The sequence below is a fragment of the Suillus paluster genome (assembly GCF_016628075.1).
Source record: "Suillus paluster strain FC165 chromosome Unknown EDB91scaffold_6, whole genome shotgun sequence".
Taxonomy (NCBI): domain Eukaryota; kingdom Fungi; phylum Basidiomycota; class Agaricomycetes; order Boletales; family Suillaceae; genus Suillus; species Suillus paluster.
In genome coordinates, this window is record NW_024537566.1 from 467,885 (window position 1) to 490,609 (window position 22,725).

The window sequence follows — 22,725 nt, forward strand, 5'->3', positions numbered from 1 at the left end:
AACTGTGCCAAAGAAACCAGTTGAATGGAAAGTGTTTGAACGACCACAATATCGAAGCTGTGAATATATCACGGTACGTTCGTTAGCCTGCGTCTTGGGTTATGGAATGGAGGGAGAAGGGCATCGGAGCTTTGACCGTGGTCTGTACATCTCCTAGCATTTAATATGCATTGCATTACTTCGCCGCATCCACTGTTGTTCACAATGACACATCTTTGTTCTGTGGCTGCAAATATGCGTTATCGTGCCATTGTCTTATCAGTAGCAGGCCAAGTGAGATTTCGTGCATGGGACGTTGTGCGGTAGAGGTGCATCGTTCGTTCTTGAAACATGGTGCAAAGGCAGGCATCATTCTAGCTTGCGACTGTCCGTGGACGTACGGGACGATAACGTATCTACCATGAGGTACTCCCCAGCTGCGCAGATACCAGCTGACCAAACCAATAATAGAGAAGTTATGCAAAAGAAGCTGATTGATTGTCCAATCTCCAACCACGATCCTGCGTCAATACGTCAATTCAACGCAATCTGACCACGGCTAGCCCACTCACCAGTATCCGTGACGTTCAGGAAAAACGACATCGTCATCCCTAGTCCAGAAGTCAGCGATCACTGCAGGTCGAAAAGGCCGCCACAACCCACCATCAGTGAGCGTCAGAGCAACTAGAAATAGTGAAAACGGCGGCAGGTGGAGCTTTGCATTCAAAGTGGCAAAAACAGCCGACAAAATCACATATGGAGCGACGATTTTGAATATCTGTGACAATCCCGTTAGGTTTCTGGTACGTGGGGTTAGACTTGAAGAACCCACCAGTAAAGCTGCCATCAAGAATGGATTAAAAATTGGCACTAGACGATAGACAGGTTCCAAGTAGAACGATCTACAAGACGTGAACAGCAGTGCTGGATCAGCTCGTTGGAGAAACTCACGAAATTGAAGCAACACTGGAAATAGTCGATCATCAACATCGGTACTACGAAGGTGAGTCTTGTCTATCACTCACTTTCCGGTTCCAAAGAAAGCCACCTGAACGAAAAACAAGAAAAAGAGTGCTATTCTGATATCATCTGTGCGAAACTTGTATCCTTGGTTCTGCGAAGCAGCCCCAGCTCGATTTGACTGGATGGCTCCTTCAACTTCTATCCATACAAGTAAATTGCATGTGAAGGCGGCATAGAATAGGCCTTCAACACTGATCGAAAGAATGATAAAGCATACGCCGAAACCCAGGAAGAGCGATATGATTCTGGAGGTCGGGGTGCGGTGCTGCGCTTTGGAGATGAATGGATGTATCGACGATACAACTAAGAAAGCATGGAAAATCAGATGAAGAACTGATAACAATCAGTCGGCAAGAGTACCAAGTATGACCCATGCTAGAGTCTGGTTGATGATTGGCAATCCCTGCTTCGCTTGTAGACTTTTCACCGAGCTTGCAGTAATCGCCATGGTGAGTAAGATAAACGACACCTTACAGACGGATTAGTGAACTGCACGGCAATATTCGCAGCTGCCTACCTGGATGGTCTCGGATAGTTTCACGGCTTTCGGAACACCATTCGACGCCAAACGCAAGCAACCTGCGCCAACTGCAAGGATTGTCGCTCCTCCACACATACTACCACGTAGGTGAGCTATGTGCAGATCCATGACACTATGCGCTCACATCATATATATATTCTCTTTCTTGTCAACACTAAGAAGAGGGAATATGCCAGTCGCAAGACAAGTACTCATCCAAGAAAGTAAGAGCCTCGGCTTCTGCGACCAAATATCACTTGGCCACGAAGCATACGGCCATAAAGTGCCCATAACCAAGAAACCAACGCTCCAGAGCGACCGGTGAGTGTAGGCAGCCTGGATCATTCATAAGTCAAACAAGCTTCATGATATGAACAGAGTCCGACGCACAACCATACACTGGAGCACAACCACCACGATAACCAAGTGGAATAGCACTCTGCCGGTAAAAGGTCCGGGTCTGCTGCTCAACTTAAATTGTTGCACAAAGACAGGAACTCCATGAAGCGCGAATTGCTGCCAGAAGTAGCAGGGGAAAGTCACGTAGAGATAAAATGTCCACGGAGCTTTCTGTACAGCAAAGAGCGCCCAGAATATTACTAATACACCTGCAGCGGCAATTCTGACTATGGCGCGTTGACTGGCTGTGACCGAGGAAATAGGCGGAGGTAAGATCGACAATGATGCATAAGCAGCCCATCCCAGATAGGCCGTCATGACGATGACCCGTATGAGTACTCGATCATACCTGCGTCCTGTCAGCAGTCGTATCAAGCGAAAGACGAGCAGCTTACGTTTCAAGATACCGAAGACCTTGGAGAGTGATCTTGATGAGTTCAGCTGTCTCTTGACGAGCTTCAAACCATTTCCCATCATTGATCAGATGTTCTATCTTGGATACCCAAGCTACTCTTGACGGCTTCCCATCTTGACGGAGTTCTTCCAAAGGTTCAAAAGCCTTGTATAAAATGGTTTGCGCAGCTTTCGATTCTGCCAGGCAACCGGTTATAGGAAGGAAAACTCGATAGCGTATTTAAGGCGCACCGTGTTTCACCAGGTAGTGTTCTAAAATACTTTCCGCGTTTGCCAATGCAAGGTGAGCCAAGGCTGATTCTCCCCCTCGTGGTAGCAAGTAGCCAGGTTGCGTAGGGTCTACATCAGGGAGAACTCCCACTGAATTCACCGGATAGTTGATACCAAGCAGTGCAGCCATCAGAGGTGCAAGATCCGCCTGTTCCACGTCTCGTCGAAGAAGGTCATCCAGTTGCCAGGGCCGAGAGTAATCATCGTGCGAAGAAGGTATGCTGTCAGGAAGTGGGCCCCTGACGCCCCGCCCCCATGCAATTAGTGGTGTACGCGTGTTGTCTGGGTCTGCAAACCCCTTGAGAATCTCATTGTTAAAACTGACAAAGCGCAGACCTCACCGCCATCGCCATGATTGCCGATCTTGGACATACCGTGGTCAGCGGTAAATATGAAGCTCGTCTCTTCATCGTGGTAGAAGTCAGAGAAAAGTTCTTCTGTTTGTTGGACGATGCGATCAACGACTTGGATATTGTTCATGTACTCCTGCAAGGGGATGAATCGATATAAGCGTACTGATAGAGATACTCACCTTGGAGTGTGGCCTGTACGAGTGACCAGTGGTATCCAGACCAAGGAGGTGCAGGAAGAACACCACTTTGTCAGCACGCAATTGTGAATCAAGCGAGGCGTCCGATGATGCATTCTGGAACAACGTCCGAAGTTGGTCTATTACCCAGATATCTAGAGCGGTGGCATCTGTCCAGCCAATCTGACTTAATAATACGACTGCAGTAGTTCTGAACTTTCATGCCTTTGGTAAAGTCTTCGTCCTCCTCATCATAGCTCCAAGCGTCAACTTTTCCGGGGGTTGCACCTTGGGCGAACATTGGTAATATATCTGGAGAGCCGAAGGAGAAAGTATGGCCGGATTGATTGAACACAGAGTCAAAGTGAACCTGGGGGAGGAATAAAACCATGTCTCGCGGTGTCCATTGCTACGATACTGACCGGATTTGTTTTCCAGCCCTGCCCCGTGAGTCTCCTCAGTATATAATAACAAAAGAAATTTTGAATCTTTACCTTGGTCACCGCAGAGACATCCTCATACATACCCCCTTATATTTTCTTCACTTAACCTAATGACTGATATATTAGGCAACGACATACCAATGATTGCAACATGCCCAGGTCGACTTTCCGTTGGTACTCGAGTGTGCGACAATCCAAATGCCCCTCGTGTCTGGACAATATCGCGCAAATAAGGCGCTATGATTTGTGGGGAGGAAGGTACCAAAGAGAACGCGTTTACACCAAATAGAAGGTCTGCGCGTAGACCGTCTCCTGAGAGAAACCGTTCAATTGGTACAATGGACAATGAAAGCAATACTTGCCCACAATGAGAACGACCCGTTTTGCTTCCCCAGGACCAGCCCTGCGAGGAAGCATGCCATGAACGACTGGGCTAGTGAAGTAGCAGTCAAAAACAGAAGCAATGAACACGACGTGGAAGACGAGTCCCAGTGTTAGCAGCCTGAAGACATTCCTATGGGAGGATACTAGCACTGTCATTTGTATACTCTAAGTCTCGGACTAGACTTAAGTAGATGGCATATCTTAAGAGTCTAGACAGACTCTTCTTGAGACATATATGTGTCAACAGTCGCAAATAATGTATGGAATTTCAAATTCTTGATGTTCACGACATCATATTAATGTCCCCATCCTAGGCTTTGATTGATGATGATCAACTACGAAGGCGTATGTTGTCCTTGTCGCAGCCGCGAAGAGCATTCAAGCCATATTATGTACTGTAAAACATAATTATTTTTTCAGTACTCGTTGGCCTAGCCTTCCACCAATCAGCAGCCATTGGTTGCAGGCTTCTTCATGACGATCCCAATTATCTGTCAAAAAGATGGCGAGTAGGGAGTACATCCATCTTGGTCAGGATATGATCGATCATCGGGCAGGTAAAAAGCGTTCAGATGATCCTCAGCCGTAAGTCTGTATGCCTATAATCCATTTGTACGCGGTTTAAATAGTACTGTCTTGCAGCTTTCTCAGGTTCAACTCTTGAAAGTCATCTTCCTACGCGAGTGGTTATCATATATGGCACCCAGAAATCTGACTCCGTTTGCGGGGACGAGGGATCTAGTACGCCATCCACACGGCTTACAGATGCTATTCATGTTAGGGTGTGGTTGGAGTGTGGTTCCCTTTTCGCAGTTTACCGAAGTGCGAAGGATCGAGATCCGTGGTCGGCTCTGCTTCTAAACGATGAAGGAGGATATGCCGAGGTGCCATGTAAGGAAGGAGACCTGTGGTGTATTGGCCTATTCATCGACAACAATGGTAAAGACTCGTTTTTAATCGTTACCCACAGTTAAATCCCGTCAGGACACCATGGGGGGTCTTCTGTTCGACATGCCAATGCATCTAGATGTTCCATCCCACCCTCAGACCAACCGACAGAGGATCCAAGCTCAGACTTTTTAGCGTTTTACAACCCCGTCATGTTCATGTCGTCAGTTTACTGCCATACGTGCTCATCACTCAATCTCACAGTTCTAACCTCGATCTCACTTCACAAAGTTTGGAATTGAAAATGTTGCTCGTCCCACTCTCATGTTGCACATCTCCTGATCTAGTGCCTTGCTTTTCCCTGGCATGTACCTGGTGAAATTCCGGAATTGCTATCACAGGATGCGAAATTGTATTGCGCTGCTGCCCAAGATTGGTTTATGCAGACACCCGTGACAGCCGAAATGCACTGGCGCTAGATAAAATCAGGGGGTTAAGGTAGTTCACGTTAGTTTTGAATGTGCTGGGGATGACCAGTTACCACGTCTCTGACCAAAATGAACAAATAGCCTTAAGGGAACGTGCGCGCGTCCTCATCAGGTGGTAGTGATAAAATCGGGTAAATTGACTGCTCAAATGGGTCACGCCAGTAGATGAGAGCGGGGACGAAGTCAGTCTTCTAAGGTGAACTGTCATCGAATACGATACGCGTATGAACTACTTTCAGTCTGGTATCGGATCAGTGCATGCGCTATACATTCTACTGATCGTGTGTTTTCCTGCGTACCAGACAACAAAGAGATGGACAACGATGTATACTTGACTATGATACACAATTTGCATGTGCGACAAGGCCCGATACCGAGTCCTGGAGTGACGCCGCGTGTATGAATGGTTATAGTTATCGTCCCGACGGTGTGTCGTTGTCTCCCCGGCGATGCCATCCGAGCGTCGATGTTTCTCATGCAACCTCCGGATAATTCTGCATCATGCGCCTGATCTCCGTTTCCGGAATCCTCGTCTCAAACACGATTTCGCACGGCCGTTTTGACAACTCCCTGTTCATGTACCCCATGTCATCCAATGGCTTCGTAGGATCCAGAGCAAGTCGGAAGGCCCAAAAAATAAGGAGTGAGTTGATGAACACCGATCTTCATTGGTCGAAGTGAGCTCGGAAGACGATGTGCATGGAAGGATAGCTTTACCTGTTCGCGACATGTTGACCAGGGCATGCACTGAAAGGAATGTCATTCAAGAACGAATAAAGCAAAGAGGGTGCATACCGCCGTCCAAACCCGAAGGCGAAGAATTTTAGATCGTCTCTCAGGCGACCTTGATCATCAATCCAGCGCTGGGGTTTGAACCCGTAAGGCTCAGGGTAGACTTCTGGATCTCGAGAAATGGACCTAAGGCAATAACCATCAGTTCCGTCGTAGCTTGAAGCACGATGCTCACCAATGATTGCCGAATACCGTAGTCCCCGCTGGAATACAATAATTTCCCTGAGGCCAGATCATCATTCGCACGATAGGATTTTCGGGAATTACTTGCCCAAATCACGTCTTTGGTTGTTCGGTGAGCCAATCCTGCAGTGTGAATGTAAACTTCAGGGACAAAACCACGACAAAAATACATACCATTTGAAACCAGGGGTCTCCATCTCAAAGCCTCAGAAATGAAGGCGTGCAGGCGAGGAAGGGATTTTTGGTCGGCAAAGGTCGGCGCTTTAGAGCAGAAACCGTTGAATTTACAGAACGGTAACAGGGAATCGAGCTACCTCGGTGCCTTCCGATGACCGCATCGAGCTCTGCTTGAACTGTAGCTTGCTCCTCCGGGAAACATGCGGCTGCCATGAGCACCGTGCATATCGCTGAAGAAGTCTTTCACCTGATTTCAGCCACGTATCCTCAGAGACGACAGAACAACACCTCACCGTAGTGGATCCAGCTCCAAAAAAGGCACCAGGAAGAGCGGCCATCTCAGACTCTGTCAAACCAAAGCGATCGCTACTTTCAAGCATATATTTTGCGAACGAAGGACCGATGTCCACATTGTTCTGCTGTGGAATAACTTAGACATTTTATGTAAGAATCGGCAAGGCAAGACATACCATTTGTTCTTTCACGCGGTTCAACTGACCCACGTTGAGTTTCTTGCCCCTCTCAAAACCCCGTTTTACGTCTTGACCATACCAAGGAAGGTATTTGAGCCAGGGGATCGAGTTCACCAAGTAAGCACCAGGGTGGAGCATTCTATTAACCATCTTGACGACTTCGGTAATCTCAATGACTTCAGGATCAGTCGCAGACGTGGGCGCATTCTTCCCATATGCAACTTTCATAATTGTCGTCGCAGCATAACTTCAGGATACCTCTGAGCAATGTGCTATCATATCCGAAAGCGCTTACGTTTGCACATGGTTTTGGAAGTTGCATGGATCATCAAGGATGTCGAGGACAGTCTTCTTCGCGTGTGACATCTGCAGGGGCTGATAAGTCTCAGCTGCTTTAGGCTGAAGATGCGTATGGAGTGCTCTGCGCCACGTTGAAAAGTAAGATAGGATAGAGGAAAGTATGGCGGATTACTGACCTACGCATGCGACGAAACCTGACCCCAAAGGCTGCAACGGCGACGCTAATTCCGCCGCCGAAAATTTCTCCAGCGCGAGGACGATCAGCTAGTGCTTTGCCCTGAGTCTCCATGATATCCACCACGGCCTGTAACAGAATGTTGAACCTGGATATGACGAACTCGGCGTGGAGGGACTGACTTTGTAACGGCCAATAATAACGATATTCTCAACTCTTGACCGAATAGTGATTAGAGGGCCGTATTCAGTCAATCCATCCCGCTATAGTGAGAAATGAGCTGATCAGCGATAAGACGCAATCAGCGTTAAAATTAATGAGTCAACTATGAAAATTTACCTGCGAGGCGGCAGGAAGTGCCCACGAAGTCTCCAGGTCGGAGGAGATGGTGGGAGAGGAAGGCCAGTCTTTGATTTAAAAAGGTAAACCCAAGAAGTTACTCCTATTATCCCAAGACAAGCCGCAGCACGAAAGACGAGCTGCATGTTGTCAAAGATGGACAGGTTAGGCGGATGCAGCATGGCTAATGGGAGAAAGCGTAAGGAAGGCTCGGAGGGAACTCAGATCGCAAGTCACGGTCCTTTTAAGTAATGATCGCATGCCACTCGTGGCTACCCTGAACATGATACTGGCCACCTGTACCCGGGGCATGGATTTGATGTTGCTGGCCTGCAATAGTACCATATGAGCATGTGGTAGTTTTCAAGACACCCAGAGTAAGTCAATATGTTGACTTCCCGAGACTTTGCGCCAGGATTACGGACGAAGGTTCATTGCCACGTCTAAAGCCATGAGTTAGCCGGCCGACCAGCCACGCTTGATTAGAAACTACATGCCAAACGGAAACGGTCGCTCATTCATTCGGCAATATGTGGAAGGGTAGCGGCTACCTGTAGCTACCAGCTACCCTGCCACATACGTCTGAAACGCGTTCTCAGCGCACTAAAACCCCTGATTTTCGTCCCTTTTAGGTCAACATGTCCTAAACTGGGCGAAATAAACTGTAAATTGAGTGGGGCCAATTATGATACTTAATATGCCTTTAGTATTTAATATTCTCACCGCAGGTGGGAGCATGACAATGACCTCTTGTGCATAGCGTCTGGCTAGCTGGATGTGATTCACTGATTACGGTACAAAGTTGCCTTGTTTGGAAGGTAGAGCAATCATTGAAGAGAGAGAGAGAGAGAAATTCTATATTTATATACCGCAACAAACAAAGTGAGCTGTTAAGACGCGGTGCCCTGTTAGGGCTGTGCTGGGGAGTGTTGTAACAGGGTGAGGGATGTAGGTATAGTACGAATAGCCAAGCGGTCCGCGTTTGATGAGTTTTGGTGTGCGTGTGGGCTCGTTTGGTGAGCAATCATTGAAGATAATTTAGACAAAATCAAAATCAAGCTTACTGAGAAGCCAAAAGCCAAGCTTGTGGTACAAAGTCGAAACTGAAATCCAGAATAACAATTTGTTCAGTATGGGCCCCCAGAGTGGTGTGGATCGTAGATTCGAGTCCCTCGAGACGTGGCACAAATGGAATAGGATTCGCTAAATGAATTGCAAGCGAGTCCTTATTTGTGATCGCCGGAGGTGCGTACTGCTGGCAGGGCTGCGATGTCATATCCACACCCCGGGTACAGGTGCCCATCTTCAGGGTAGCTATGATTAGGATGGGATGGAATACTTAAAAAGATTCATTCATAACTTGAATGCACCGTGACTTACGATGAGTTCCCTCCAAACCTTCCTTGCGCTCCTTCCTCAGGCATGCTGCACTCACCCGACTTGTGCATCCGACAACATGCAGCTCATCCTACTCATCACTCTCAGTCTCGGCCATAATCCCGGCTATCAGGCTATGATATCAAATAGTAAGCGCAGTCCGAATCCGACGCAAAGCGCACTATGTGAGTTACGTGACTCAATGCATTGATTTGCACAGCAAGATACATCCTGGTCTATGATTCTGTGATCGGTCTGGTGGATATGAGTGGATATGCGATGCTATCATTACGCCAAAACCTGTCAAAACAGGGATGAGAGGGAGCATGGGGAAAAAAGAAGACTCGGACGCGCCTGTCCGACCGCATGACCATTGACCGTGCAGCTCAGCTTCTTGTTTGTAATGAGCAGTGTAGCCGCCAACCTGGTCCTGCCTTCCACCAATGATTCGACGACCACCGAGAGAGCGTCCCGCAACTTGACCATACATAGTACGGCGCTGCCTATTCTGACTGATGGTCGACGCACGCCTTAACTTCATTCCACACCCACAACAGACATGGGGACGTTGGTACTCGGACTCGACCTACAAAGAATTCAAGTTAGTTATACGGGACTGTCGTTGCTACTTTTAGCGAATGTTCAATTCCGCCTTGCATCAGCGTCGTCGGGAGCTTAGTTGTAAAAGGTGTAGATGACACCACTCGAATTGAGCATCCTGGAGCTGGGGACTGCTCTAGATATTGCAGTTTCTCGGAGTCATCAGACAATCGCATTAACGACGGAGGGCATGACGCAGAAAACCGAGAAGTAGGCATAGAGGAATACAGTATGCATTCGCTCGAAATATATTTCCCCGTGTTAGCCATGTGTATGAACACAACTGCTCAACGACGATGCTTTCATCAGCCATACCTTGGCGTATGAATATAGATACCATTGAGCATACGTTTTGCAGGGATATGACAAGCCATTAATCATATGCGTATGGCAGACACTGCAGATGGCCCTGGCAAGAACTCCTTCGCGTTCCCAATCATCAGAAGGCCAACTTCGATAGGCGTCAGCGAACTGCATCACGGAAAAGATTCCTTCACTTACTTATCAGTCCGAAGAGTCCCAGCACGCTTCCAAACACTTCTACCACGAGGACCTTCACGAAAAGTGTAGGATCAGATGCGTCAGCGAGCGCAGCAGTGCTGCCAGCGACGCCGACGCAAATGCCACAGAGAAGATTGCAGAATCCAACGGTGAGCCCTCCAAAGAATAGCGCATAGCCTGTAAGTCGATGAGTGACAGTCAATGATGGTGTAAAGAGGCAAGGGTACCGGTGAAGTAGTTGTCTCTTGTGTAGAGCTGCGCTTCAGGCACGACTTGAAGTTTGGCTGAGTATACGATACCCATGATCTACCATCGAGAGGTAAGAATAAGAAAGGAATTCGGGAGAACGAATACGCACCACTCCATAAATTGCAACCACCTCGCAGAAGATAATGCTGACAGTAGGCAATGTTCAGTCACTTTTGTGAATAGTGTATATGAAAAAACAACGCACCTGATCAGATTCTTGGTACTGATTCTTGGAGTCCTTACTCCTCCGCCCAGTATTGATGCTCCAGTCAAAAAGATGCCCCTTGGAAACTACGTCGATGCCACAGAACAAAAGTGGAGCTGTGCAAACTTACCATCCTGCTCCGAGAACACTCAAGCCAATGCAGAGTCCAATTCCGAGTGAACCCCAAACGAACGGGCTGGTTTCCTCGAGGAACCGACCAACATTGAATGCTTCTCCAGAATCTGTTCGAGAGGTGTGTGAGTGCTGCGGAACAGAGAAGACAACGTGTAACACACCAGTGAATAAAAGATACAAAGCAACGATGACAACAAGGAATGTCGGGAGTCCAAACGATACGTACGTGTTGTAGCCCATGTCTAGCAAATATCAATCGGTTCGAACTTTTGGCAAGTTACGAGGACATGATGAAGTAGAGGCCATCTGGAAAGGGCATATTATTCACACACACATAGGAACTTGCCATGTGCCCTGCTTTCTATAGCACTGATGGATATACTAACAACACCAACTAACACCATTGCCTCCCAGGCCTTGTCCGCTTCCTTCATCTTCTGACAAGAGCATCCGAAGCTACCTCCAAAGCCTGAGCAGCAGCACGTACGGTGAAGACTTTAGTAGCCATATCTCCTCTCCCGAATGGCCATCTTCGTTCGTTATATTGTCCAGGCTGTCAGTGGAGTCGGTATTTGTATATCTCAGCATGATGTATACGAGCATTTGTGAGTGAATGGGTTTACTCTGGCGCTATAGCTCATGGAGTATCTCTGATGTAGCGGTGATGAATTAATGTACTCATCACGGTGGCTACCTCAGTTTTATCCATGCAACACCTGAGCCCAGTGAGTGTTTATTGTGCAGCAAAAATCTGCATCGACTGCACGATATAAGAAAAGAGGACACCCACCTTCGTGATGGAAATTATTAGCACATGCAGGGCAAGGCCGACCACAAGGCAGCAGTTTTTGCACATTTATGCATACTATTTACGGTTCCTTGCCACAGCACCCTGCACGTTCATCATTCACATTTCCAGATTTCGCCTGAAACCTGGAAATGCGAAGCAAGGATAAAGCCTAACAGGGCCGACCTTGCGCCGGGCACGTACAGACATAAGCTTCTATATCTGCCTGTGCCAGCGCACGTTACTTTTTGCTGTGCGCCAATTGACAGGTTGAGGGTGAATGAGTTTACAAATTATGTCTTCGTGAGCAGATGGTCTCATATACCTACCACAGGTGTGGGCATTGACCACGCACCATCTACTCCAGTGTTTGTTGTTTTCTATTCAAGGGGCTCGGAATTGTCGCCACACTTCAGAGCGAGGCATTTGCCTGATCACGATGTGGTTGGAACACAATAGCGATGGCCTACTGGCAGCTCGATTATTTGGCAAAGTCACATGGTGTTCTATCGACAATAGAGCATCAATTCACCCAGTTGAGCGCTGAGTGTGGGGACACAAGGTCTACAAGGCCGGTCATAAACCACACAACGTCTTGAATGCTTCGGAAATCCATGCAAGTTTGCACCTAACGCAAGATCTTGTGTCTTCTTTTATGGCCAGGTGTATCATGTAAGGATTGACCAGTATATGTGAACTTTGGGCACGTATTCACTCAGAGTCTTATATGGCAGTAGATCGAAATTCAATCAATCGAGTAATCATAATGCTAGAACATCGAGAGCAAGCAACACCGAGGTCATAAGAAACAAGGCGCGTAAAAGCGGAACTTGAAAGAATCACATCTACCAGAAACATCTAAGCGCGGACACAGAAGCAGAAACACAAACAGCATATCCAAGCCCGTTTCCATCACGAGCCGCACGAGAGCAATCGACGAAGCTGTGCGATGGTGGATAATAATTTGTTGTTGTGGGCCGTGGCGATCCGTTCCCTGTGTGCAGTTGGAGCAGATGGCAACCCCCGTACACGCAACGTTGCGGAGACCCTGCAACTTCGCCGTCTGCGTTCAGCGTCCACACAGTGCAGAGGGAGGCCAGTTAGCCTTCTGTGGAAGTATCCCATCGAATATTCCACTTTCTATGCACATATGGGGGTAGTTGCTGAATATCAAAGAATCATTCAGAAGCGGTGTGATGAATGGTGTTGCTGACTAGGGTGGACACGAGTTATGAGGTTTATGGAAGAATATCATAGCCGTCAACCGTCGGGCGCGATATTTCTAATCGCAAGCTCGTTGACTTGCCCGTGGATTCGAAAATGCCATTGGGCGTGATATCGGGTCATAGAACATGTCGGAATAGTGGTGGAGTAGTGTGATAAGTTCCAGGCGCAGGCAGGTGCGATCAGTGTACTAAAAGTACTTGGTCAATAAGTCTGTTCGGTCGCAGAGTGTCTGGAAATGGTATGTTATTCTCACGCTTTGATCAGTGTATGTTTTCGGTTTGCCCACACAGTCACCGACGGTGGTGACCGACCTGGGTATGTATATATCGAATAAGATTCAGATCAAAGAGGTTTCTTTGAAAATATTACAGCTCCCACCGCGCAGGAACAATCGGCGCGATATGCAGAAGACTGGTACCGATAAGAGAAACTAATTACAGGGCTCTAATCAAGGTGATTTGTGTCGTCCTCGTTTCCCAAGGGCCCTCATGTGCACACCTCCGAGTCTGAGTAAACTCTCAGGGCAGGGACACTATATAAAACCCTAAAGTTAAGCATTTATTAGACTTTATCCTTCAGACAGTTACTGCTCGCTTAGTGGTTCTCCGTGCATGGTACGTACGTCCACTTCACTCGCGTCTAGCTCTCTGATAACTTAGTCTTAAAAAATCTATAGCATCTACAGCACGAGACCTCAGTTGACCAGATGACCTCAGTAATCTCTAATGCTTCCACTACGCGCAATTTTCCTCGGTTTCCTCCTGAACTTTGGCTCTCGATATTTAGCCTCGCCACCAATGTCCCTGGTCTACTGAGTTGCGATGGCCCAACTCCATCTGATTTACCGCGCCCCATCGTCAAGGAAAATGAGCAGAGACTGCTGAGGGAGTCGCTTATCACAAAGAGGAATATCATCCTTGTCTGCAGGACATGGCACGCTCTTGCCACCGAGCTCCTTTATCGGAGTGTCTTGGTCACTCGCCCAGCTACCCTATCTTCTTTACTTGTTGCCCTCGACAGAAGATCCTCTGGAGCAGCTCACCCCGCCCATGTAGGGTGGTGGACCAGACGACTTGATGTCTTGATACAGGATGACCGTTGCGAGGCATCTGATTACTCCCTATTGGCCAATGTCATTCGACGGTTCCCAAACTTGTCGATCGTCACATTATCCATGCCAATGCTTCCCTATAATGATTGCTGGCTTCGGCAGTTACCCACATCAGTCGTGATGGCGCTAGCTGAATCTTGCGGTCCATCATTGCGCGTATTTGATTGTTCTGAGTCCATTTTGCGCCCCTGCAGGTGATTGGCTCAACCTCTTGTGCAAACGGCGCTTGCTGATTTCTTTTTCAGAAAGGATCTGATGAAGTTGATAGCTGCAGCACCGAATTTGAGCGTGCTCCGCTGCCCAATTTGCTCGCCCAGTGCAGGGGACAAGTTCCCTTCCACCAGACTCGACGTGCCTGTCATGACCAACTTGCTGTCGGTGTCCCTCATGTCGGTCTTTTTGCGAGACTACCTGCCTGAAGACAGAGACGCCAACCACTTCCCAGCTCTCCGGCAACTTACCTACGATTGCATCCCTCCTCCATTCCTTGACCATACTTGGAAAAATTTTGTGAAGCTGAGCTGCGCGAATGTTACTACCGTGCACCTCGACTTTCCCCTTCAAGGCGACTCGCTTCAGAAGGAGCTGGACCTACTCAGCGAATGTTGCCGTTCTTTGAACGATCTTGTCGTTTATCTCCGTTCATGGACGGAGATCAAACCCAATCTCTCCCTTCCTCCTTCCGTTTCATACCTGGGACTATATTCCAAGTTACTCAAGACACCCGCGTTCCATTTTAAACAACTATTTACCGCTCTTCGTACCATGTCAGGCTCAAAGCTCAAGACTGTTCGATTGCTGCACGCGGACACTGTAGAAGATTTGCAGGAGAACTGGTCTTTGCTAGCGAATGAACTTGCTGATATCACTTCTTGTATTACCTTCCGCGTCGAGGAAAACGAGGGACATCCTCTGTTGACTTGATATGCAGGTCATGGGTAAAGCATAACTTATGTGGTTATCCTCGGTTTTAGACATTGGCTTATTCTTAGGTGAGTTTGTTCATCCACGCCACATATTGGCTCACTCACGCTCCCATTCCTCAGGGATCTATTTAGACGTATCATGGATTCATGATCTGTATCTAATACACGTACACTGCTGCAAATATCGCCCTTGCATTACTCCCGGCGCCCGCCAGGAACGGCCCGATAAGTTATTTGCCCATGTGTATGATGGGACTCTTCATAGCCTGACTCGTCGACTACTTATGAAGGTGTCTTGTCCGTAGCTAACAATAGATGTTGTCTAAGCGCCAGTCACATAACTCACTATCAGTCAAGAAGTGCTTACTAAGGAATGAGCACTGCGTCCTCGCCTCATGCTTGCCATCGTTTGAATATTAAAATTCGACGCATATCCTCACCATAATCGCCCATACAGTTGCCCACTACACCCATATAAATGACTGATGTGTCGGAATACGGTGGATCTGTGGCTGAGCAGATCGACGATCCCAGCGGATCTGGAGAAACCTCCCCAGACGAGTTGAACGCGGTCGCCAGAGAGAACGCGTCGAGGGTTGAACGTAACTACAGGCGGGCTGATTTCGCCGACGCAGCAGCCGTGTCCGACGACGAGTCACTGATCGAGGTGCCCTCTCGAACTAGTTCTCCAGCTCCTTCTCCCCCAAGGACTCCATCTTACGTCGATTCATCCCCGTCTTTGGCTACGCACCCAGCCTTGCAAAACTTTGATATAATATGCACGATTTGCTCATATGTACACCACGGAACGCTTGCTCCCCTTGCATCCACATGCCGCATCTTTGAGCGCCCAGCACTTGATGTCCTTTGGAGGAATCTGCACTCCGTGGCGCCTCTTGTCAGATGTCTACCAAGTGACCTGTTTGGCATTGATCAAGGACATATGGTGGGTGCCCCAATCTCATATGATCTCGCCCATCTGACTGATTCCACCTGTGTAGGCATTACTGAACCCTCTTGATGCCAAGATGTGGGATATTCTTTGCAAATACACGACCCGCGTGTACTCCATCACACAATCAGGCCGCTCGGCGGTTATTGAGGCCCTCGGTTCGCTAATGCTGTCTTATCCTTCGGCATCTGCGTCCTTGTTTCCGAACCTTCGCAAATTAACGTGGCACGCTGATGGAACACACTGCGCTGCAGAGTTCTTGCGCATGGCTTTTGTACCCACACATCTGTTTTTGGACATGCGAATTTCTTCAGCTTCCCCTATCTTTCTCTCAGTCCTTTCGTCTCTCGGGACGTTGAGTCCTCACCTCCGAATAATGACTATGAAATATCCATCTGCAACCAACGACTCGCTTCGTAAAGCTTCACCCTTCATTGCACAATCTATTTCCCAGCTCCACCATCTCCGGAAATTGTCTATATGGGACCTAGGGAACCAAGGCATGGAGCGCCTCATGCAGCTGCGAGCTCTGCAGACACTGTGGTTAGACTTGAAGGGGGACAGACGGTCGCATTTGCGAGTCCCCGGCTTTCATGATTTGCATTCTTTGACCCTTTGTATCGATAATCTCAACCACGCCTCGGACTTCTTGAGTTCGCTTCAGGTCATCAGAAGCAAAGGCATGACGCTCCGCTTCACCGCCGCTCATCCCTCCGCAAGTGCATCTACGACGCTGTCCCAGTTCTTCGCTGTCCTCCAAGAGACATGCGATCACGACAATCTTGAGTCCTTCGCTCTCGTTGGATATTGGGGACAAGTTCACACAAAACCGGGTGACTTCACGCCATTGCATGCGTGCCGTAATTTAACTCGACTGCTCGTTGAGAACGGCTGTAATATTTCCATGGCTGATGAGGAGCTCTGCACGCTGGTGGGAGCCTGGCCCAAGCTTGAAGTGCTCGCCATCAGCCGCTTTGTCGCCATAAACGACACCACAATGCCTACATTCCGCGGGCTAATCAGTTTACTTCGGCTCTGCCCCGCTCTGACTTCGCTAACTTTAGTCATCGATGCAACCAACCTGCAAGGCATCGATTTCCACACCCCCGGCGGTGGAATCTGCAACAACCATCTCGAAAGCCTCATCCTCAGCAATTCACCCATCAGCTCCCCGCTAGACGTAGCTCTCTTCCTCAGCGGCCTCTTCCCGTACTTGGAGTGCGTTGAACTTGATTGTTGGGATTCTGCCCCAAAGAATTTGTTACACCAGAAGCAGTCAGCGATTAAACAATGGGAGGCAGTCAACCTCTTTCTTTGTAGCTTCACCATCGTAAGAGAGCGATGGATGGAAGCATTATGATGCCGTCTGACTTCTGGACTACGCTTGAATCGTCACGTACGCTTTCAAGGTTGACTGTGCCTGAGTTTACACTTACAGTACAAATCTATGTGTGGCAGTGTGCTTAGATTGTCGTTGCCAGTGTACTGATGGGATGCGCTAGCGAAACCAGTTGACTGTTGCTCAAGCGTGTTCTGTGATCTCTTTCGCTCGAGTACATCAAGTCATATGGGTCATACTGAAGAAAACTGTCCTTATGATATCGTGGGGCAGCAGGTCAGTGCAACGCCACAAAGATCATCCCCTCTGACTGGATCTGACTCCTGACTCGGAGAATAGTGCATCATCATATGTGTCTTGTCAGCGGCTAACAACAGACGTTGTTGTCCAAGTGCTCGTCGCATCACTAGTTTTCTAGTCAATGAGTTATTGCTTGGAGTCGTGCCACCCCACTGAAACGCGCAAGATCAAGGTAAGTAATAGCGTAAGAGATCTCGGAGTCGCTTCATAAAGGTTCTGGATAGAATCTCTGTCAAAATCATGCAAAAGGTCAAGAAACAAAACGAAATACATCTTCGAGTTATTGGCAGTGTTCTGTGATGATCGAATATCAGTAAGTAAGGTTGTTGAAGAGACCTACGGTTGTCCGTGAACAAATATTGAGGATGAAATGGATCCAGGCTTACATTGTCTGACAGAAGGTCATCGAGGCCAGCTTCTTTGATGATAAAAGAGACATCCCATGTGTGTACATGGTAGTCGCCGCAACCAGTGACAAGGAACCTTCCATCCGCAGAAAAGGTCGCGCAGCCCACCATCTTTTCATGATACAGGGCGGGTCCGATGGGCTGATTGGTTTTGAGGTTCCATAGTTGCGCTGTATTGCCTGCGCCCGATACACTTGTGAGGATACACTCATTCGGAGATAACGAAATCGAAGGTCCGTACCCGCCGTCCAGAACAGCAATTTCTGTCCAGGTAGCGGTGTCGAATAAGGTGATTTTATTAGTAAGTGACGAGGCGATAAGCGTCTTTTCGTCCGATGTCCATGCCAGGCACGAAACTCCCCATTTCTCGAGTGTTTTGAGTAGTCCGCCTGTGTTGGCATCCCAGACTTTCAGGCTATCCGCGCTCGTAACAATCATCGTGCCATCGGGTGAGTAGCAAATAGTCCACACAATATCCCCTGCGTGGATTGGTACGAGGATGATCTTCCCGCTCTTGACATCCCACACTCTGAGTGACCCATCCATGAATCCGCTCACCACTCGCCTCCCGTCTGGACTCCAGCAGACACACTTCACCATCACGGTGATATTCCCCGTCCATTTTTTGATGACCTTGCCACTGTCAATGTCCCACAATCTCACTGTGCCATATAAACCTCCGCTCGCTACTGTCTTGCCGTCTGGCGACAATGCCATGGCCCACACTCCTTCACTGCTTTCTACTCTCTTGCCGTCTGGCCCAACTGTCATGACCTGGCACCGTACTTCTTCAGTTTCCTGGTCTTTCCATTCCTTTCCGACCTGCGTGGCCCTCTCCAAGTCCCAGACTCGAAGTGATCCATCCCATGAACCGGTGATTATCCGTTGTCCACCGGGAAGGCGTAAAATGCACTCGACAGTATTTGTGTGTCCTGGCATCTTTTGATGAGGGACTCTCGCTGAAGCATCGAGCTTCGCAGGATCAGGGGGAGGGGGAGGCCGGGACCAGGGCCCGGGTATATCCACCGTTGGGAAAGGCGCTTTCGCAAATGTTTCTTGCGTCGCAGGGGTAGGGGAACCTATGATTTGCATGATTTAGCTCACAGATTTCACCCAATGAGCGCTGGTCATTTTTAGCTCATCCCCCAAGTGCTATGTGAATGCCATCGCTTACTAACAGTAGCTTGATCGGTACACAAAAGAGCACTGACGGAGAGGATGTTTTATTCAATGTAGTGTTATGTCAGGAGGATGTTCACTATTGAAAGCAGTTTTCATGCTGTGTCCTCGTGAGTATTGGCATAAGCTGTGTAAATAAACGCCCAAGTCTCGTATTCTCACTGCGCACTTCCTTCATTTCTATTTGCAGCATTACGTCTCACACAAGTCGTTCGCCATCCTGGGTTTCAATACGAGTCCTCGTTCTTGATATCCATATCCTTGCGCTGCATGCGTTCAGACTCCAACAGGATGACTACACAGACCGTGTTGTTCTCTCCGACCACTGTTCATTCTCGAAGTCCTATGCGAGTTCTCAGTTGGGCCCCCGCTAGATAGGTACCAGGTTTTTTCCATTTGTTGTAATTCCAGGCCCTCATATTGTGCGGTGCCTATGGCAGGAACGCATGGGCAATCTCTCCATCACCCGCAAGAAACAATCTCCGGGGTGTCCCGTCGTCTCCGCTGGGGCGACATCATCGCGCGTATTGCAGGTGGTTCCCATGTATTTGCAAACATAATCTACCTGAAGACATTGACCAGTGTTGACATTTCAATGATCCAACAATTAAGTGGGAATGTGCCAGTCGGATCATCGAGCGCTTGTTTCCATCTGAGATTGTGCCTCTCACGAAGGGCTTAATACCGTGTCACGGTGCCGCCGAAGAGAATCTTCTTCCATATCCTCGCTTCTCATGCAGGGCTGTGGTCTATTCTGGGTGTGTATAGAGACCCTCCTCAAAGTCTGTATCACAGCCCTGCTTTAGATGCGTTCATTTCATCTTCCGAAGGCAAGAGCTTTCAGCATGTCGAGCTTTTCTGACGTCGGGAACCGTTGTGGTGGGAGCGTTCGCATCGTCCGCCACTTATGTAAGTAAGTAATACCATGCTTTATTACTTGGTAGTTTCTCGTCACGTCATGCTCATTTAGGTCTGACATACTTCACAAATACACTTTTACCTCATACAACCGTAAACCTAGGACTATAAACAGGCCATCAATCTTTCATACAAAGTATTTGGAGAGTGGGCCCGCTTTGTTGTCGAGACCTAAATAGCTCATCAAAAATGCACGGCCATCGTCCAACTTCGCCAGCACGTCATCGGCGTTCTCGCCATCCTTCAATGCTCGTACTGATGCTGCATCCTTCTCTGCTTGTATGTGAGCTGCCAACGCCTCTACAACAAACCACTGTGTTTTCGTCGTCCCATTATCCGATTCCGCGGGACCCTTCCACCTCAGTCTGTCGAAGTCAAATTTAATTGACTGTGTGACCGCCTTCATGAAAGCGAAATCATTGTTATCCCAGTCCGAAATTGGGAGGCGGTCATGATATACGGCCTCTAAGGCACTCGCAATCAATCGGGCAGCCTTGTCTGGGAGTGCGGAAGTAGTACAGGGTGGTATGCAAAATCATTTCAGTCACTGCTTGAATCCGAACTTAGGTGCACACTACAATGCAAAGTAAACTGAAATCTTACGAAGTTCCAGAGTACTGGTGCTGAGCGCGTCACACTTGCTTGCAGGAACTGTCAGCTTACATATGCAACTTGTTAAAATACAGTCGTGCAGATGAGTCCGAACTTCTATGAAGCTCCAAGTGCCCGTACGTAACACATAAATGACGCCGCACCAGATCACCACAGACTGCCGGAAACAAATGCGTGGATTGAGGGAGCGGTATAATGAAAATGCAAGGATGATATATGTTGGGTATCGCTGGGTAGATATGACCAATGTTCTAGATGAAGTGGCGTGAAATATGCGTGCAGATTCGTGACGGGGTCTTTGATGATGCTGAAATGCTAGATTTTGAGCTCGCGAAACCCGCGCACGTCAAGCCGCCCAGTGCCGTTCCTTTGCCATTCCTCATCGTCTGCCGCCTTAGGAGCTTTCTTGAATTTCCCGCCAGGAATGATGATCTTCCCCGCGCTCATATGCGCAGGACGTGGCTTTGGAAGCCCGAGAGCCTTACGCTGGCGTCGAGTAAGAGGTTTCTCAGGTTCAGGAGGCGGTGTGTTATATGCAGGAGGGGTACTAGGAAGTGGAGATGAGGCGGCGGATGATGAGGGGGTGGATTCTGCGGAGGAGCCAGGAGTGGAGAGATCAGGCGTCGAGTCATCCATATCGTCATCTGCTCTGACTTGACTTAGGGATGTGCGAGAAGGCGATCGACGCGAACTTCGCGTTCGCTTGGAGACTGCGTCCGATGTTGACGAGCCAGATGATTCGTCGAAGGAACGCTTGGGTGACCGGTGACCTCTAATGGCCGATGTACCGATCGGCTGACCGGGGATGGGAAGCAACGAGTCCGGCTCAGTGCTCAAGGAATCAGCGGAAGAAAGTGGTGAGGGTGAGCGGGATAAGGGGAGTGGAACGTGTGCCGGTGTTGGTGGTGTATTTTCTATATTCGTTCTAATGATGCTATTCTTGAGTATCTTCGGATCTGATTTGGCTTTGGTCCGGGACACAGGTTTCTTCTTGGCAGGCAAAGCAGCAGGCGGGACTGCGTCAGCAGATAGCTCGCATATCTCCGGAAGACCAGTGTGTGGCCCACTCAAGTTTCGTATTGAAGAAAAATGTTCCCAGTCGTGATATCTAGAACGGCAGGTCAGCACGGAGGTGATAGATATACTAGGAGAAATGACTGACGCTACATATATTGTCCCCTCCGACTCTTGAGAATCGTGCATCATTTCATCGCGCTGCTGCTGCCGCTTTTTCCTCCGCGCCTCTCGCTCGTTGTCTTGGGACGATGACTGGTCATCGCTCTCGGCACCCGCCTTCCACTCAATGACATATACCAATCCAGGCTGGATGACCTTAACATTCTTTCGCGCAAAGTGCGCGAATGCAGAAAGCTCAAGGTGCCCGCCATAAGTGCCTATAGCGTGTCATAACGCTGCACAGGAAGAAATCAAGAGGGCAAGCCCTGGCACACCTTGTTCTCTCATGCACCGCAAATGGGCGCTTAGACCACGCTCATCCTCACAAAAGGGCTGATAGCGCTGCGCATGGCTCTCGATCCAGTCACATATGTCTTTGCGCAGCTGGAGGTGCTGCGAGGGCGAGCCGTAGAATTGGTCGCAAAGAGCCCGAAATAGGCAATTACCGTCGCCCACGGTGTTTGCAGCGTAGAGACCCTGCGAGCGAAGTTGCTCCGTAAGAAGCTGGGTGTTATGTTCTGGATCTGTTATAGGCTGTATGGAATATAACAGCGAAATACCAAGATAAACGTGAGCAAGCTGCATAGATGACATGTGTGACACTCACTTTGCCCTTGGATCTGGTTATGCGGGACCTCACTAGGGTTGGCAACATCAACAACTCAAGATCGACTGTTGTTATCAAGATCAACGTACTTGGCAATGGTGCTTTAGCACGTCTCTGGGATTTCTTTGATGGGCTCATGCTACTTGTAAAAAAATGCAATGAGTTCTGTACGTGGGGATCGTGTTGGTTGTGAATAAAGGCAGCTGCCGCGTTTCGGGGTCCTGGTTTAAGAGACCCGAGAACCATCTGTGGGAGGTGGCACCGGCACAGCATAATCGCTTGCTGTTTGATGTATTCGGTGATTTTCACAGACTTTTCACAGTCGCCATGACCAGGGGGCC

General features: G+C 48.7%; 9 protein-coding genes across 9 annotated transcripts; 4 read left to right on the forward strand and 5 right to left on the reverse strand.

The window, feature by feature from the left end:
- Positions 1-110: 110 nt before the first annotated feature.
- On the reverse strand, positions 111-4,155 carry EDB91DRAFT_690071 (Phosphatidylinositolglycan class N-domain-containing protein). The gene is made up of 19 exons (XM_041328111.1): positions 3,940-4,155; positions 3,716-3,886; positions 3,629-3,663; positions 3,557-3,574; positions 3,360-3,504; positions 3,138-3,304; positions 2,947-3,091; positions 2,567-2,893; positions 2,317-2,512; positions 1,913-2,270; positions 1,668-1,858; positions 1,520-1,619; positions 1,363-1,471; positions 1,005-1,305; positions 931-945; positions 812-881; positions 643-757; positions 552-590; positions 111-500 (listed from the first exon to the last, which is right to left on the reverse strand). The coding sequence occupies exons 1-19, from the start codon at positions 4,115-4,117 to the stop codon at positions 349-351; spliced, it is 2,832 nt and encodes a 943-aa protein (XP_041181754.1). The 5' UTR covers positions 4,118-4,155; the 3' UTR covers positions 111-348.
- Positions 4,156-5,810: 1,655 nt separating this feature from the next.
- Positions 5,811-7,958, reverse strand: EDB91DRAFT_1078482 (cytochrome P450; the record flags this gene model as incomplete). Its single annotated transcript, XM_041315025.1, has 12 exons — positions 5,811-6,000; positions 6,055-6,084; positions 6,133-6,255; positions 6,305-6,332; positions 6,397-6,435; positions 6,487-6,573; positions 6,627-6,729; positions 6,783-6,908; positions 6,960-7,209; positions 7,258-7,383; positions 7,439-7,618; positions 7,777-7,958. The coding sequence occupies 12 exons, from the start codon at positions 7,956-7,958 to the stop codon at positions 5,811-5,813; spliced, it is 1,464 nt and encodes a 487-aa protein (XP_041181755.1).
- Positions 7,959-9,677: 1,719 nt separating this feature from the next.
- EDB91DRAFT_1303682 (ATP synthase subunit C-domain-containing protein) lies at positions 9,678-11,083 on the reverse strand (the record flags this gene model as incomplete). The annotated part of the gene is made up of 7 exons (XM_041325009.1): positions 9,678-10,204; positions 10,255-10,431; positions 10,482-10,560; positions 10,613-10,649; positions 10,709-10,786; positions 10,839-10,950; positions 11,005-11,083. The coding sequence occupies 7 exons, from the start codon at positions 11,081-11,083 to the stop codon at positions 10,131-10,133; spliced, it is 636 nt and encodes a 211-aa protein (XP_041181756.1). The 3' UTR covers positions 9,678-10,130.
- Positions 11,084-11,222: 139 nt separating this feature from the next.
- Positions 11,223-12,387, forward strand: EDB91DRAFT_1107521 (uncharacterized protein). Its single transcript, XM_041317510.1, has 3 exons — positions 11,223-11,448; positions 11,503-11,933; positions 11,998-12,387. Exons 2-3 carry the CDS (start codon positions 11,658-11,660, stop codon positions 12,175-12,177), a joined length of 456 nt encoding a protein of 151 aa, XP_041181757.1. The 5' UTR covers positions 11,223-11,448; positions 11,503-11,657; the 3' UTR covers positions 12,178-12,387.
- On the forward strand, positions 12,365-13,033 carry EDB91DRAFT_1107526 (uncharacterized protein). Its single transcript, XM_041317511.1, has 2 exons — positions 12,365-12,443; positions 12,505-13,033. Exon 2 carries the CDS (start codon positions 12,580-12,582, stop codon positions 12,841-12,843), a length of 264 nt encoding a protein of 87 aa, XP_041181758.1. The 5' UTR covers positions 12,365-12,443; positions 12,505-12,579; the 3' UTR covers positions 12,844-13,033.
- A 530-nt stretch (positions 13,034-13,563) lies between these two features.
- EDB91DRAFT_1046057 (uncharacterized protein) lies at positions 13,564-14,892 on the forward strand (the record flags this gene model as incomplete). Its single annotated transcript, XM_041313230.1, has 2 exons — positions 13,564-14,162; positions 14,214-14,892. 2 exons carry the CDS (start codon positions 13,564-13,566, stop codon positions 14,890-14,892), a joined length of 1,278 nt encoding a protein of 425 aa, XP_041181759.1.
- Positions 14,893-15,211: 319 nt separating this feature from the next.
- On the forward strand, positions 15,212-17,206 carry EDB91DRAFT_1217140 (uncharacterized protein; the record flags this gene model as incomplete). Its single annotated transcript, XM_041320847.1, has 2 exons — positions 15,212-15,840; positions 15,896-17,206. The coding sequence occupies exons 1-2, from the start codon at positions 15,373-15,375 to the stop codon at positions 17,204-17,206; spliced, it is 1,779 nt and encodes a 592-aa protein (XP_041181760.1). The 5' UTR covers positions 15,212-15,372.
- Positions 17,207-19,934: 2,728 nt separating this feature from the next.
- On the reverse strand, positions 19,935-20,682 carry EDB91DRAFT_690277 (uncharacterized protein). The gene is made up of 2 exons (XM_041328113.1): positions 20,593-20,682; positions 19,935-20,539 (listed from the first exon to the last, which is right to left on the reverse strand). Exon 2 carries the CDS (start codon positions 20,393-20,395, stop codon positions 20,117-20,119), a length of 279 nt encoding a protein of 92 aa, XP_041181761.1. The 5' UTR covers positions 20,396-20,539; positions 20,593-20,682; the 3' UTR covers positions 19,935-20,116.
- EDB91DRAFT_690276 (uncharacterized protein) lies at positions 20,683-22,601 on the reverse strand. Its single transcript, XM_041328112.1, has 5 exons — positions 22,474-22,601; positions 22,385-22,416; positions 22,053-22,311; positions 21,764-21,995; positions 20,683-21,709 (listed from the first exon to the last, which is right to left on the reverse strand). The coding sequence occupies exons 1-5, from the start codon at positions 22,520-22,522 to the stop codon at positions 20,917-20,919; spliced, it is 1,365 nt and encodes a 454-aa protein (XP_041181762.1). The 5' UTR covers positions 22,523-22,601; the 3' UTR covers positions 20,683-20,916.
- Between the last annotated feature and the right edge of the window lie 124 nt (positions 22,602-22,725).

Bases quoted from the DNA above. Each gene is read 5' to 3' on its own strand.
- EDB91DRAFT_690276 (XM_041328112.1), bottom strand. From the start codon at position 22,522: ATGAGCCCATCAAAGAAATCCCAGAGACGTGCTAAAGCACCATTGCCA. The intron at 22,417-22,473 runs GTACGTTGATCT...TGCCAACCCTAG, and splicing joins TGCTAAAGCACCATTGCCAA to TGAGGTCCCGCATAACCAGA. The intron at 21,710-21,763 runs GTCAGTCATTTC...CTGCCGTTCTAG, and splicing joins GAGGGGACAATATATGTAGC to ATATCACGACTGGGAACATT.
- EDB91DRAFT_690277 (XM_041328113.1), bottom strand. From the start codon at position 20,395: ATGAAGGCGGTCACACAGTCAATTAAATTTGACTTCGACAGACTGAGG.
- EDB91DRAFT_1107521 (XM_041317510.1), top strand. From the start codon at position 11,658: ATGCAGGGCAAGGCCGACCACAAGGCAGCAGTTTTTGCACATTTATGC. The intron at 11,934-11,997 runs GTGAGCAGATGG...CATCTACTCCAG, and splicing joins AGTTTACAAATTATGTCTTC to TGTTTGTTGTTTTCTATTCA.
- EDB91DRAFT_690071 (XM_041328111.1), bottom strand. From the start codon at position 4,117: ATGACAGTGCTAGTATCCTCCCATAGGAATGTCTTCAGGCTGCTAACA. The intron at 3,092-3,137 runs GTGAGTATCTCT...ATCCCCTTGCAG, and splicing joins CGTACAGGCCACACTCCAAG to GAGTACATGAACAATATCCA. The intron at 1,620-1,667 runs GTGAGCGCATAG...CCTACGTGGTAG, and splicing joins AAAGAGAATATATATATGAT to TATGTGTGGAGGAGCGACAA.
- EDB91DRAFT_1107526 (XM_041317511.1), top strand. From the start codon at position 12,580: ATGGTGGATAATAATTTGTTGTTGTGGGCCGTGGCGATCCGTTCCCTG.